Source organism: Carassius gibelio, chromosome A23, assembly GCF_023724105.1.
Source record: "Carassius gibelio isolate Cgi1373 ecotype wild population from Czech Republic chromosome A23, carGib1.2-hapl.c, whole genome shotgun sequence".
NCBI classification, from domain to species: Eukaryota; Metazoa; Chordata; class Actinopteri; order Cypriniformes; family Cyprinidae; genus Carassius; species Carassius gibelio.
Genome location: NC_068393.1, coordinates 24,720,374 through 24,735,373, shown reverse-complemented (window position 1 = coordinate 24,735,373; position 15,000 = coordinate 24,720,374). Strand labels below are relative to the sequence as shown.

The 15,000-nt window shown below is 38.6% G+C and overlaps 2 protein-coding genes and 1 long non-coding RNA gene across 3 annotated transcripts in view; 1 reads left to right on the top strand and 2 right to left on the bottom strand.

Annotated features, from left to right (window-relative positions):
• Window positions 1-1,571: 1,571 nt before the first annotated feature.
• On the bottom strand, window positions 1,572-9,979 carry LOC127944513 (E3 ubiquitin-protein ligase Topors-like). Its single transcript, XM_052540503.1, has 3 exons — window positions 9,767-9,979; window positions 8,138-9,109; window positions 1,572-4,533 (listed from the first exon to the last, which is right to left on the bottom strand). The coding sequence occupies exons 2-3, from the start codon at window positions 9,107-9,109 to the stop codon at window positions 2,812-2,814; spliced, it is 2,694 nt and encodes an 897-aa protein (XP_052396463.1). The 5' UTR covers window positions 9,767-9,979; the 3' UTR covers window positions 1,572-2,811.
• A 1,289-nt stretch (window positions 9,980-11,268) lies between these two features.
• LOC127945057 (uncharacterized) lies at window positions 11,269-12,974 on the top strand. The gene is made up of 2 exons (XR_008150506.1): window positions 11,269-11,441; window positions 12,290-12,974. It is a non-coding gene; the product is annotated as an uncharacterized LOC127945057 (long non-coding RNA).
• A 398-nt stretch (window positions 12,975-13,372) lies between these two features.
• LOC127944352 (atrial natriuretic peptide receptor 1-like) overlaps window positions 13,373-15,000 on the bottom strand; it is a 7,072-nt gene continuing 5,444 nt past the window's right edge. Inside the window, exon 14 of the mRNA XM_052540229.1 lies at window positions 13,373-14,189. Coding sequence (XP_052396189.1) covers window positions 14,031-14,189 — 159 coding nt within the window. The 3' untranslated portion in view covers window positions 13,373-14,030. The remainder of the gene's footprint in view (window positions 14,190-15,000) is intronic.

Sequence of the window (15,000 nt, the reverse complement as noted above, 5' to 3'; positions counted from 1 at the left end):
TCCTGTAATCCGATAAAAATCTTTCTTTGGAGCAAGCATCCACTTGGGCTTCTGAAGTTTAATTTTGTTATATACTAAGCGGGAACATTTTGCAGCATTGCTTTTGAAAATGGTGGGAAAAGAACCTATATTGAAATATTCTATGGTGAAACCCGGGTGTCTTGTAAACAGGATTTATGTATTTCAAGCCATTTTGGTGGAAAATCATGTGGATGTAGCTGCAATTTCCAAGACTTGGTTTACCCCCTACATCCCTGAGGATCTATTTGGGTATTTATGGATACCCTTTATTTTTAACCACACGATGAAGTGGATGAGTTGCATTGCACTTTAAAAGTGTCCAGACATTGATGTGTGTACTGTATTCACCATCACAATCATTACATCAGCAAGAACTCATTGAGCATTTATTAGGCTCATCTACTAAATACTTACACATTGGCCTAAACATAATCTGAAATTTTAATCATCGCAGAATCCTGGATATCTGTTTGGATAACAAACTCTGCACAGTCTTCAGTCACAAAGAAATGAAGGTTTTTAAGGAAACCATTCCAAGACTTCATGCTATTGGAGTTCAATGGGGACTGAGGAATACGGGTCTTATCTGGAGAAATTCTCACTCATTTTCTTAAAATAATAAACATTTAAATGCTTTTTAAACACAAATGTTCGTCTTGCACTAGCTGGACTTCACGCATTACATCATTACGTTGGAAAGGTCACGCATGATGTAGACAAAAGCGCCGACCCAGTGTTTACAAAGCAAACATGCAAAAAATGGTTGCCACTGAAGTTCATTATATGGAGGAAAAGCCTGTAATGTTTTCCTCAAAAACTTTTATTTCTTGGCGACTGAAGACAGAAAGACAATGGGATCTTGGATGACATGGGGGTGAGTAAATCTTCAGGAGTTTTTATTCTTGAAGTGAACTAATCCTTTAACGGTCACAAATCTCCCGGCCCAGTGTGCACATTAATCACAAAGACTTCGACAAGGTTGTCAATCCTGTAGAGTAGACCACATATTACCAGTTCAGTGCCTCCTGAATCTTGGAGTGAGACCTAGCCTCATTCCATGGATTTGTAATTCAAAGTCTAATTGTCATCAAAGAGTGCGTTATCAGGGATATCTGTCTGATTGGGAACATCCCTCATGTGGAGTTCCTCAGGGACACGTACTGGGACCCATTAATCTTTCTAACACTGTTTAACAGTGCCCTTCAGGAACAAACAGACCACTGGAAATATGTGGACGACATGACAATGGTGGACTCCTTATCTGCCCAGTAATCTCCAAAAGACGTTGAATAATCTTGGCGTCTGGGTAGAGAAACAAAAAATCCATTAGAATACAGAAAAGAAATACTACTGCTAATCAAGTTAAAAGCCTGGAAAGTGTGAAGAGTGTGTAAAAATATACTGGGTCAATAGAGGTCACTATAGAAGTTTAAACCATTACCTGGAAGACACAGGGTTCATCACATCCCAACTGGTTAGAACTAAGGGTCTTGATAAGGTCACAAAGACCTAATGCTGTGGTTCATAAAGAAAAAAAATTTCAGATACTATTATACATCTATTAAATGCATTTATTGATTTTTGGCTGACATGACAGACAGCTGTTGTAAAGAAGGCTTGATGTGTGTTCAGTAGACATGATCCGTGAATTATTATATCTCCAGGGTGTCCCTATAGTCCCACACGCACCAGCACATTCACACATACTGTGCAACGGAGGAATGGAGGCGTCACCTGTTCCCTGAGTTTAACAAAGACACAGTTCTCCAAGCTCAATGGGGCTGAATAATGAATGATCAGTGGTTCTCATCCGGTGGGTCATGATTCAGAATCGGTCACAGGTATCAGAAGAGGAAGAAACAATGCTAAATGCAAATAACGGCATAATTTTGTACACAATCAGAAAAACCTGCAAAATTTTCCCTTTAGAGGTAAAATAGCTTGGGCAACTATGTACTTTATTTACCCCTAGAAGTCACATATTAGTACTTTTAGTGGTAATAACTAAGGGAGCGAAATCAGACATGCTCGATTTTTCAGAGCCTCGCAGAAAAAGGCTTACCACAACAAAGTTACTGGGTTAATCGTTTTCACGTTTCCTTGGTTGGTAGATGCACCGGGGACCTGTTCATAGCACTTAAAACCTGGAAAAGTAAAATTTTCATGATACGTCACCTTTAAGGTACTGGGACTGCCCCAGTGACAATCTGTTTTACATCTAAAGATACAAGTTTAGCACATTTTTTTCTGAGAGTTTAAGATAGCAAAATAACATTTCCTATATATTTCCTTGTCAAACAATCTCGGTCTTGAAGCAAACAAGCGGAGAACCACTAGTCTAGATAGTAACTCCCATGCATTTGTTTCTTCTAGGGTTATGGATAGTGGAAAAGAGTTGCCATCCAGACATGATCGTCGTTGAGTTGTGGCACAGTGATTAAGCACCAGATTCAAGGAAAAGGATCACTATGACTATAAATACAACATGAATAATAATAATGATGTTCAAATTGACAAAAAACATTATCTTAATGTTTCCAAAGCATCCATTTCCAGCAATAATACAAACTTTAAATGAGTTTATAAAAACGTCTAGAGACCGAGCGATTCAGATAAGCATCAGACAAGCTTTTGTCTGTAAGAAAAAGTCTATTTTAGTTTTAGTTAGCAGTGTTGGTCGCCATCGGTGTTCTCATTCTCAAAATTTTTGCCATCTCCTCTCATCACTGATTGGTCTTTTGGTTGGCTAGAACTGGGTTCCCGTTGGCCGGGAGGACTCTGCCCCATTTCCTACTCTGTCCCCGGTAGGAAATCCACAAGATCTTGCAGTATGGTTTCCAGCAGCCTCATGTCCGAAGGTGGGGTTGTTATCATCGAGGCCCCTGTGAAAGGGTCGGACATAAACTCTTCGTGGCTACCTTCACTTATATTTCGGGAGCAGTCAGAACTACTGTTGTCGACTACATTCACCACACAGTTGTCTAGGTTTAGTGTGCGTTCAGTGGTTGGGTCACTGCGGCCTACGGGACTCGATGGCTCAGAGAGAGGATTTGAAGAGTCCAAGGTACAACTTGCATTCTGGATGGAATCTTGCTCAGGACTCGCAACCCTTTGCTCAGTATCAGCAGCGGTGTGGTCTAAAACATCCAAGACGCGGTCCAGACAGTCGATGGTACGGTCGCTGTCACTATCTATCGTGATCACAGTGGGAGAACGCAGTTCCCTCCTTCGCTTCCGGTGCTTCTTCTTCCTCCGCTGGATCCAGTCTGTGTCAGGCGCCCTTTGTTCGTAGATGATCTCCACACTTGGAGATCGTTCCCTGCTGGGTCGCCGTTCTCGGTTCCGCTTTTTTTCCTTGGTTGTGGTTCTCTCCTTGTGCCGCCGCTGGGCTGCTCGCTCCAAGTGCCGGGTTTTGTACTTGCGTTTACCACTGGGTTTGTCCATGCAGGATCTTTCAGAGTGCAAATCAGCGCTACTGCTGCTGACCGACCGCCTACAGCGTTTACGACAATGCTTTGCCTCACAGGGATGGTGAGAGCCAAGGAACGAATCAGGTGAGTCAGGAGACCTAATCCTCCTTTCCTTGTTTTTTCTCCTTTTTGAGTAGGAAGGAGAGTGCGAGAATTTCTCTCTTGAATGGCGCGAATGCTCTCCACTTCTGTCGCTGTTGTTTTGAGAAGGAGAGCAGCCACTACTGTGTGACTTAGATGCGGGGCTGCCACTCCAAATGGACACCGTTGGGCTTTGTGTCCAGCTCCGTGTTTGGCTTGGCGAGCAATCTGGGGTCTTGACTGGCCGTGATTGATCTGAACTCTTGTCCTTCTCTTTGCTGCCAGAGCGCCGATGACTTCTGTGCCTCTGGTTACCTCTGAAGCTGGAGTCATCATGTGAATGTGACTGTGAACCATCTTTGGACTGGTGACCATGGAAGGACAAGTAGTTGGCCTCTTGTTCTTTACTCGGTGACCTGACTCCATCCGGAAGTAAATGCTGTGGACTGCACAAGGGAGCAGGGCTTGGGAAGGAATTAGGACTAATTGGGTTCATGTGGGACTGTGACGGGAGCTGCACTTGGAATTCCTCTGATTTCATTACTGAGGCCGCTGTCTCGGTGGCGGCTGGCTCTTGCTCTTCTTCAGATGAATCTGAGGAGAGCTGAACAAGTTCAGGGGTCCGTTCAGCCATCGGTTTCACGTATCCCACAATTAGGCACTCTTCCTCTATATCATCTTCATCCGGTCTGGCTGACACGCCGACACTTGCCACAGGGTCAGTCGTGTTGAGGGCACTGAGGGGAGGGGCTGTGCTTGAGCTTGGCTCCGCCCCCTCACCCTGTGATAGGCTGGAAGAGGGGAGGAGGGTTGAATAGGACGGACCAGGCGTCTCATCATCCCACGCGGACTGACTTGGCAAACTATCCGCTCCACTTGCTGTGGCAACGGATGCAAGGCGTTCCTGGACAGCAGAGGGATTCTCCGTGACATTGTCCTCACTATCATTATCATCATCATCCTGTGAGAAATGACAACAATGAAGACTTGGATTAGGGTTGTGATTAGGGATGTCAACGATTAATCGATGATCGATTAATTGTCGATAAGAGATGCAATCGATTAAGGCTATCGATGGTCGGTTAACCGATTCAATGTTGGGCTGCGTGCGGCTCATGCGCACTCAACACGTGCGAGCGGCTGTGAGTGACGGTGACGATATATAAAAGCATCATCATTGATTCACAATGTACAAATTAAGCTTTTAATGTGATTTAAACTTTAAAGTACATTAAAATAGAAACAACATAAAAGTTCTTCAACATTAAATGCAATAGAAACGTAGTTACTAATCATTTCATCAGATAACTGTTTTATATCGTGCGCTTTGCAGGGCTGCGGGACACAGTGACAGGACAGGTAGTCTATTCATTCCTACAACTTGTTAATTCATTCCTACGAATTATTAATGTGGCAATTGTCCATGTTTCATTAATTTTGTTCCCTAAATAACCCATGATTTAAGTGAAATAAGGGAACAAATTAATAAATCGAACAAATTCTTAATTCATGAAATCTTTAATTTCCCTTCCCATGTTTACCACAGTAAGAGATGCGAAAACAGTTATTAAAAGCGAAAGATAATAAAATAAACCTGGGAAATTAGAGGGTTAGACTATGAAGATTTAGGAAAAGAAACAATGCCTAAATATACTGAATTTGTGCAAATTCGTGACCAACCGGCAAACCAGAACAAAGCCGCGTAAATGAAGACTATGGGGTCCAAAAGCATGGTCGCGATCTAACATTTTCCAGTTAACCTATTATTCCTCTAATAAACAAATCTTTTATACCACACTTGTCATAATCAGATCTTATAATTTCTAAATAAATAATTGCTGGATTCAAAACAGCGATTAATAGGCGCTGTGACCGACACATTCCTGGAGCATTCACTGCTGTCACTAAACGGTGACGCCGAGCATCGTTCACAAGTTTCTGCATGGACCTGACTAGGGCACAGGTTCTAAGCCCTGGGACAAAATGGGATGCTTTAAGGAAAATGTATAGCCTACTAAGTAATAGGCCCAACATAAAAATAACAATTTGTTTTCATGTTTTTTTTTTTTTTTTTTTTTTTTTTTTTTTTAAATAGGCTATGCGAAATATATCCGACTTAAATAATTAAGATTAACGGATTTAAAACAGAAGTGTGGGCGCTCCATAAGTTCACAAAAAAAAAAAAAAAAAAAGGATGACAACGCATTCTGTTTGTTTGCTTTATTTTACAAGAGCACAAATCTTCTGTTTGTATTGTGAGTGTGCACAAATGAAAGTAAACACTTTTGCAGAAAATATATATTTTTTTAATGTCTCAGCTGTTTCGATCGCGCCGGAGCCTGCTGCACACGTATATTCTAGCGATTCAAACTTACATCGCAGTCTGTTCATTATCAAAATAAAATAGTCAACTAAACATTAAAAGGTTACACTGGTCAGTTTAAATAGACCGTAGTATACCGGTCCACTCTGCTGTTATGCCAAGGACGTTTTTGCTCATATGAAGAGGATCATCTTTTCTGTCTATATGCGAATGCGTGTTAAGTACAAGCCTAGTTTACATTATAAATAATAGTTTAACATTCAAATACATTGCGAATATGGAAACATTTCGTTTTATGTGGTTTTATTAACAAAGTTCGGGAGAAGCACGATCAGATAATCATCCAATTTGGCACAGGTGCATCTCGTTTAGCTAATAATCTTAAATAGCACGCAAGCGTATATATATCCAGTCTTCCTACCTCCTGTCCCACGACAGTTTTTCGGCAACCCTCCTCCACCCCAACTCCTCACTTCTAATCTATTTATCCCAAATTAGGGATAGGGGGAGTTATTTGGGTTCGGGCTATGCTCCGGGCCCGGACCCCTCCCCCAGGACAGCACGCCAAAATATGCCTACTATTTGCCTTCAGATTAGATGTAAGGGTGAACTCGTGAAGTGCCGAATGAGACATGAGCAATAACCTCCAAATAAATCTAGCCAAAGCCGCGCTCGCTCATCCTTGTCTGCACGCATGCACTGTCACGATCTAATGCGCTGTATGCTGGATTTTTAAAAATCTGCATTTTCTAGGACAGAATCCAGCAGGATCAAATTAATGTGAGTAACTGTGTTTTGGTGCAGCAGCGCCGATGTAGTTCACTTAATGTGCAGCGCAGTCACACGCGCTCCACATTTCGGATAATTTTATTTTAAATACAATAATGTCAGTTGAAAACATTGCAATTGTGCTTTAAAATACAACAACGAGCACCACAAAACCATTTAAAGAGGTGCGTTCAGCGTTCTCCGTGCGGGATTGGAAACTATCAACAAAGTAAAATGACCTCAAAAGTATGGCGCGCTCTCTTCATTTTATCAAATGATCATAATCGCATCTATTCATTTTATAATCCTGCTACTAGCATTTTATTCAGACTAAAACCTCTTTAATTCAAGTGAGAAAGCGTTTTGTGTGTGTGTGTGTGTGTGGCTTTTGCACATCCTGTCATACCGCTGACTGCGTGCCTGCAATAGACGCATTTTGCAGTATTATGGTTAACGATTAATCGATTAATTGATCGTTAATTTAAACGACGATCGATCATGGAAATAATCGAAATTTGACATCCCTAGTTGTGATGATAGACGATAGTATCATGTATCGATGAAACTCGGAGATAGAGAATGCCTTTGACGATTATTATTATATATCAGGTTGGTAATACTAGCTCATTAATATTAGGGCTTATTTTTTACATCATATTTATTTTTCTGTGTTTTTACAGTGTTGCACATTATAACCAATCAGAGACAATTCCGTTGAGTTTACAAATGCAATGGCCTATCGGAGAGGTTTAGAGGAGTTATCGTGTTTTGCTGTTCAATGCATGTTTATAGACCGAATTATGCTTTCTCATGGATTCTCCCATCATAAAGTGCAGATGTGCATGCAATGCATTAAATTATGTTAAATACAAATTTAGTCATATTAAAAGTATTTTATATATTTATTTAATAGATTACACTAACATTAGTCTGCTGGAGTTGGTTCACTCTCCGACTATAAATAATTAAACAAATTAGCAGCTTAATAAATTTAATTAATAAATTAAATCGATTAGACATTCTTTATGAACATTAAAATGTAATTAAACCATTAAAATGGAATCCCATGTAAATAAAAATAAAAACTAATTATAAAATGGATTTCATTGGGACATAAAGTTTAAATCTTCATAAAACTTTAAATAAATGGTTATAAACTTAAATTGTATTTTAATCAATTAGACGCTCTTTTTTTATTTAAATTTAACCCTTAAAACAGAATTTGGAAAAATTATTTTTGGAAAAAAAATTAATTTGGGGGGGTGGGGGGTGGGGGGGGTGGAATAAAACAGATTTCACACGGCCCTGATCAAGTTATTCATTCCAAAAAAAAAATGGCCAAGCAACCAATTTTTTCGACCACTTGAGAAGGAATGACCCTTCATTGAACAGAAAATAGAACGTAGTCATAGAAAACTACATGAAATTCAGAAACAGTTAGTCGTTACTAAATGTAAAGTGATGCGTGTCTCACCTCGGAGATGGCGATAACAGTAAGGTCCGAGCTACTGCCCTCCTCGTAGCTGGGCGCGGGACAGTCGTAAACGGCCTGCTGGTCGTACTCCTCCATATTAAGGGTGGAGCGGGCGAAGCTCACCAGCTCATGCAGGAAGTGGTCGGTGCGTGCCAGCAGGAAGGGGCGGAGCTCGTCTCGGATGGCCATGTCCTCCATGTTGTAGTTCATGATGCGCGAGATGATGATGTTCTGCACGATGTTCACCAGTGAGCCGTGTGAACCGTACAAAACGGTGAGTTCCCGCTGTAGCCAAGGCAACAGTCGTCGAAGACAGCCAGGGTTTTGTCGCAAAAAAGATGCGGAAATGTCCCTTCGCATGCCAGCGTCTCCTGAGTTACGCACGCGTATGCCAGTCCTGTAAAGTGCGCGGCGGAATGCGACAACGTCTTGGTCGCACAAGCGCCGCAGGCTCCGCCCCTCGCCCCGCCCATGTCTGCGCACTGTTAATCGCAGCATGTCTTGGTTCTGTGCGAGCGCCGCTGCATCCATCAGGCCGTCGAACATGATGTCATCTTCCAGTGGAGGCGACGTAGTAGGGCCGGGGGTTTGCGCTCTGTGGCTCCGCCTCTCTCTGCGTCTGAGGACTCGAGGGCGGAGCACACGCTCAGGTGGATCGGTGTTCGCAGGCGCACCGTTCTCCGGAGGCCGCACCACGAACTCCTTAAAGTCGTTTTCCCCTTTGACGGAGTGGAATATGGAGTGGAAGCGCTGCTTACAGAGCGGACACTCGGCTTTGTTCTTGGACCACTCGTGGATGCAGCGGAAACAGAACTGATGCAGGCAGCGGTCCAGCGACGCCACGTTTTTGAAGCGGTCGAGGCAGATGGGGCATTTGGAATCAGGCGAAGCGTTGGCTAATAAACGTTGAGAAGATTTCCCAGCACTGTCTCTCGTCCTCGAACGCAACTTCATCTTAGAAGGCGCCATCATCTACAACACACGAAACATCGGCTTGTTAGATATCCTTTACATTTATGCATATTTGTATATATTAAAAGCATATTCGTAATATCTAGTGTCAGGTTCATTAGACTTTACTACATTTTATCCAAATCAGATTACGAATGAGACACAGCGGCAAGTTACTAGTGTAAACTAGTGTAATACAAACAGGGTCCTATAAATATGAATCTTTTTTTGTTTTGTTTACCATTCAGATTACGTTTTAACGGTTTAAATCAAATTGAACAATCAAAAATGATTATTTTAACAAACTTTAACAATTTATTATAATGTAAGCAATAGTACATTGTTTAACGAATCAACTTATTTCCAACAATAATAAAAAAAAATCCATTCTTGAATCTCTGAATACAGCGACAATGCATAAAAACCGTAATACTGAGAACTACGCTGAAAATATCAGAAGAAAATGACTGGAAATATTAGAAATGTTTCGGAAAAAGCAGCGACGAGCTGTCTGTCGTGTTTTGATCGATGATTATTGGTTATCTCTCTCTCCTGCCTTCCTTTATGAGTCAAAATAGCGATTATAAAACACCTCTGCAGACAATAAAAGGATAAAGACACTAAATATGATAAAAAAATAAATAAACCAAATGTCTGGTTTATGGGGCAGCTTCTCACCTGATCATCGCCAACACATCACAAAAGCGCGGAAAAACGCGGTCATCCAAACTGCAAACACATCTGTGTTACATCAGCGCCACATCCTTCACCATAAAAATACAAAATAAGAGAAAATTTACATTTAAAGACCGATAGAAGTGGAGAGGTTTCGCAATGCTGTTGAGGAGCAGAAAACACACTGCAGAGCGTCTCTTCCGGTAGGCGTCACGGGCACGCGCACGCACATGACACGCGCGCCCTGTGACGGCCTGGAGCGGTACTACACCGCTGGATTAATGGAATGAAAATAAATAAATACAATGCAGAATAAATAAATATAGAAAATTAACACATGCGTGTTCTTTTTTATATATATAAACATAGTATTTATTAAATAATATACCAATAAATGATAAAGTAAACCTATTAATAGTAATAAATAAACAAATGAAAAATACAACAAATAAAATATAATAATAATAATAATAATAATAATAATAATAATAATAATAATAATTATTATTTTTAAAAAAATTGTAAAAACTATTATTTCTTTAAAACATAAATAGTTTTATTAAAATATACCGAAAACAAAAATCTAAATGCATGTTCTGTCTTCTTTCTTTAAAATATAAAGATAATAGAAAATAAATCAGTTAATAAAAATAAATACACAAATTAACAGAAATAAAACAAATTAATAAATTCATGCTTTTAATTTTTATTGAAAATATGAACATGTATTCATTTAAATATAATAAACAAAAATTCAAATAAATACAAAAACAAGCAAAGAAAATTAATGCTCTTTCTTCTTTTTAAACAACATATAAAAATCTATTTATAAAAACTTCAGAAAATAAATAAATAATAAAGTAAATCACTTTCTAAAATAATAATCTCTTTATAAATATAAACATATATTAATTAAAATATAAACAAAAATTAAATTTATAGAAAAAATTAAAACAGACAAATAAAAAGCATGTTCTTTCTTTTCTATCCTTAACGACATATAAACTGCCATTTATTAAAATATACAGAAAATAAATAAAATAAAATTAACGAATAAGCAAATAAAAGTAACCAATGCATTAAATAAACAAATAAACATTCATGTTCTTTCTTTAAAATACATATACACATATACATACTAAATAAAAAAATAAATAATATAAATAAGACATTTATTTTTAGTTACTAAATAAACAAATACCAAATAAATAAATAAATGCATGTTCTTTCTTTCCTTTCCAAACATTTAAACATACTTGTATCTGAATATACTGAAAATAAATAAAAAAGTAAAAACAATAGCAAATGCAGATCCAGCTTGGATAACAATTTTTAACAAACAAATTCATCCAAATATATTGTTTGTAGGGTATAAATAATAAACATTGATTTAGTTGTTTTATATTAGGTAATTTATTTTTAAATCACTGTTTTAACTTTATTTGTCGACGGAAAATATAACAACGCGCAGTCTGAGCTGGAGAATGATAAACACGTGACGGCTTCCGGGCGTCGTCCTGGATACCAGTCGTGTGCTTCCGGTCGCTGTGCGATGCTAAGCTTAGCGTGCTAACGAGCTGCTCCGAGTTTCATCCGAATTTTAAAATCGAAATAAAGACAGAATCGAATCGAAGCGATGCGCGTCAGCCGCCGCAGTTTGGACAGAATCTTCTCGATCGTGAGTTTGAGATCTTTAACACACACACGATGAGCAGAAACACATTATACTCTACTTTACTCACAAGAGACACAGTGCTATTTAGCTGTTGTTTTGTTTTTATACTATTATGGTAGTTATTAATATTTTTAAATGTATATATATTTTGATTTAGCTTTTTAAGTTTACAATTCAGCATCAAGTTATTTCAGATTTATGATAATCTACACTACTTTTCAAACGTTTGAGATCGGTAAATTATTCAATGGTTTTCACGGTTTTATTTATTTGATCAGAAATACAGAAAAACAGTAAAATTATGAAATTATCGCAATTTCAAAATATCTCTGTTAAACTTTAATTTATTTCTGTGATTTTCGTCATCGTTCCTCCAGTCTTCAGTGTCACGTGATCTTCAGAAATGATTATTTATTATCAATATCACCTACAGTTGTGCTGTTAATATTTGTTTACCTTTAATCCCTTTTTTGGGATTATTTGATGAATGCAAGATCAAAAGAACAGCATTTATTTCAGTTTGGGGCCATTCTTTCTTTTGAAATGAATGCTTTTATTCAACAAGAGTGTGTTAAATTGATAAAAAAAGTGATGTAAAGACTCATTAATTCATCTTTGATCACAGAAATAAATTACAGTCTAACAGCTGTCCTCATAAAAAAAAAAAACTATTTTAAATTGTCATAATATTTCATGGTTTTACTGTATTTCTGATCAAATAAACACAGGCTTGGTGAGCGGAAGAGACACATCTCTCAGATCCCTAACTACTGAACAGCAGTGTGTTTTCTAGCACATCTGATTCCTGTGATTGTGTGTAGACTGATGGATGTGTGTGTGTGTGTGTGCAGGGTCTTCTGCTGCTGGTTCTGCTCTCGTGGGGCTTCGTCATCTACGGCACACGAGTCGCCGCACAGTGGGAGCTGGAGAAACGAGAGAAGATCAAGACGTAAAGCTCAGCAAACATGAGCCGAGACGCTGAGGACACAAACCCCTCACAAACACTTCTTCTGTATAAAGACTGATGTCTGTGTGTCTGCTTCATTCACACTGCTCTGTGTGTGTGACTACACTTTCAGGCCACTAGATGGCGTAGCGCACTAGAAACCGCTCAAGCACACTACATAGGGCTCGAAAGAGAGCAGAGATCCTGGAATATTCCACACACAAACCAGTGATAATGCAGTTGCACAAAACAAATGCACAATAAGATTATGAAGTAAGATTAATGATGTTATTACAGCATCACTACGAGAGCTTGGACACTATGCGCGTGTCATTTTCTTGTGGTTTGTCTGTATTTTATGTGCCTACATATGTTTTAAAATTATCTTTATTTCAGTTTGTTGTTTTTGTACATCAGAGTAAAGTGGAAAATGTTTCCTCAGTAACATAACATAAATAAAACTTGATTTGTTTTACAAAAAAGGTGTTTTTTAGTGGTTTTCATCAACCGTTTATTCTTCCTGTTTGGCTTTAATTAATATCCATTTCAGTTTTTGTTCAATATTATAATTAAACCCAACATTTGTAACATTTTTAATCTAGTGTTTCTGTTTTATTTGAGTGAACGGATGTCCTTTTTCAGTAGTTTTGGTTTGAGAGAAGCCTGTTTGTGAACGGAGCTGTGTGTGTGTGTGTGTGTGTGTGTGTGTGTTTGATGTGTCTGCGTCTGCTGTTCTCTCTGATCTTAATGAAATGATTGAGTGAATGGCTCTTTTGTGCTCGTGTGCCGCTCACGCATTTCATTAGCGAGCCTCTTCAGACGCCGGATTATTCAGAAAAGCTCTCGTCTCTTCCACATCTACAATCAGTGTGTGTGTGTGTGTGTGTGTGTATGTGTCTGCACCTGTAGTCCTGAGGTCTGTGTGTGTGATGTTTGTCACCTTCACTAAAACTAGAGATTTATAAATGAGTTCACACATAGTCAGATATTAGAGCTATTAGTTTATTTTGCAGCATAAACACACATTATATATGATGTATGATGATTTAGTGTGTGTGCATCAGCTGCAGTCGACACACTCGTGTCTCACACACACACACACACACACACACACACTTCTTATTAAGATCATCAGCTGAGGCCAAACTCTGTCTGTAACCCAAAGACTGTTCATCTGTGTGTGTGTGTGTGTGTGTGCAAGATGCAACGTTTGACAGTTTTTTACAATCGCTTTGACAGTTTTTTCATATTTTTCATTTTGGGCTGATCTTGTATGGAAAAGGAAAAATATAGAGCAACACAAAGAGAAAGAGAGAGAATGCATGCATTTACTAAACCCAACAAAAGAAACTAGAGTGAAAACACAATCTATGATCAATAAAATATACTGTAATCTCTGATTATTATCAATGTTGAACACAGCACAATATGAACACCAATGTCACCTTTGATCAATCTAATGCGTCGTTGACGAATAAAAGCATTGAAAGAACATGAGTGGCCGGTCACCATCATTAAACGCATCTGTTTCACATCTATAACACTGTCTCAACACGGACTGATCAAACACAGAACAGCTAAAGTGACACGGCATCCTAACAGAAGCAGAGCTGTGTGTGTGGTGGCTCTGTGGGGTCACGCAGGGGTCAGGGGTCACGCAGCAGGTCGGATCCGCCGAGGACTCCTGGGATCCTGGAGTAATCCTCCGTGTGTGTCTCCTGCGGTGTCACAGGGATCCTGTCGTCTTTAGCCGGAGCTGTGGAGCGCTTCTCCTCCAGCCAGTACGTCACCATATCCCCCTTCCCCTGAGACACACCAGACAGTGTCAGCACTGACCCACACAAACATTCATAATACATGGAGAGTAACGCTTTAAAAAAAAATAGACTATATTTATGCATTTTATACTTTTAGATGATAAAAAAGGTTGCATTTCTTGTAATACTTTTTGTATTAGTTTTGTAAAAAAAAAAATCCCCCATATCTCACACTCTTTTTATGCATTTTGTTTGGAAATGAACATGAATGTGTACAATTGCAGCATAAAAATAAAAAAATAATGCATGTGAAATTAATTTATTTGAAAACCTTTCAGAGAGTAACATTCATGTTGTTTGGATCTGTTTTTTATTTTATTTTCTTCTTTATTTTTTTATTTATTTTATTTTTTTTTTGCAAAGGAATTTCATACTAAAAATGTCTCACTAATATCAATCACCCACACAAATAAATATATATATATATATATGTGTGTGTGTGTGTGTGTGTGTGTGTGTGTGTGTGTGTGTGTGTGTGTAATTTTTCAAAATTTCAAAAAAAAAAAAAAACTATTAAAAAAGGGGTTAATGCAATAATAACATAACATTCAAGAAGTTGCTGATCAGATTCGTCATAGTTTCATGTGTTTTATGCAATAAAGATTATTTGGCTCAAAACGGATCCAGAATGCAAAAATAAAAAATAAAAATCAATGCATTCTTCCTAAAACATGCTTTAGTTATCACACATTTACTCATGTTCCTGTGGCTCAGTGGTGATGCATTGTGGGTTGAGTTCCCAGAGAAAACACATATATAGCCTGAATGCACGGTAAATAAGCATCTGCCAAATGCATAA

Excerpts from the sequence above, each read along its gene's own strand:
- LOC127944513 (XM_052540503.1), bottom strand. The coding sequence starts at position 9,109 with ATGATGGCGCCTTCTAAGATGAAGTTGCGTTCGAGGACGAGAGACAGT. Across the intron at positions 4,534-8,137 it reads CTGTTATCGCCATCTCCGAG|GATGATGATGATAATGATAG; the intron begins GTGAGACACGCA and ends CATTTCTCACAG.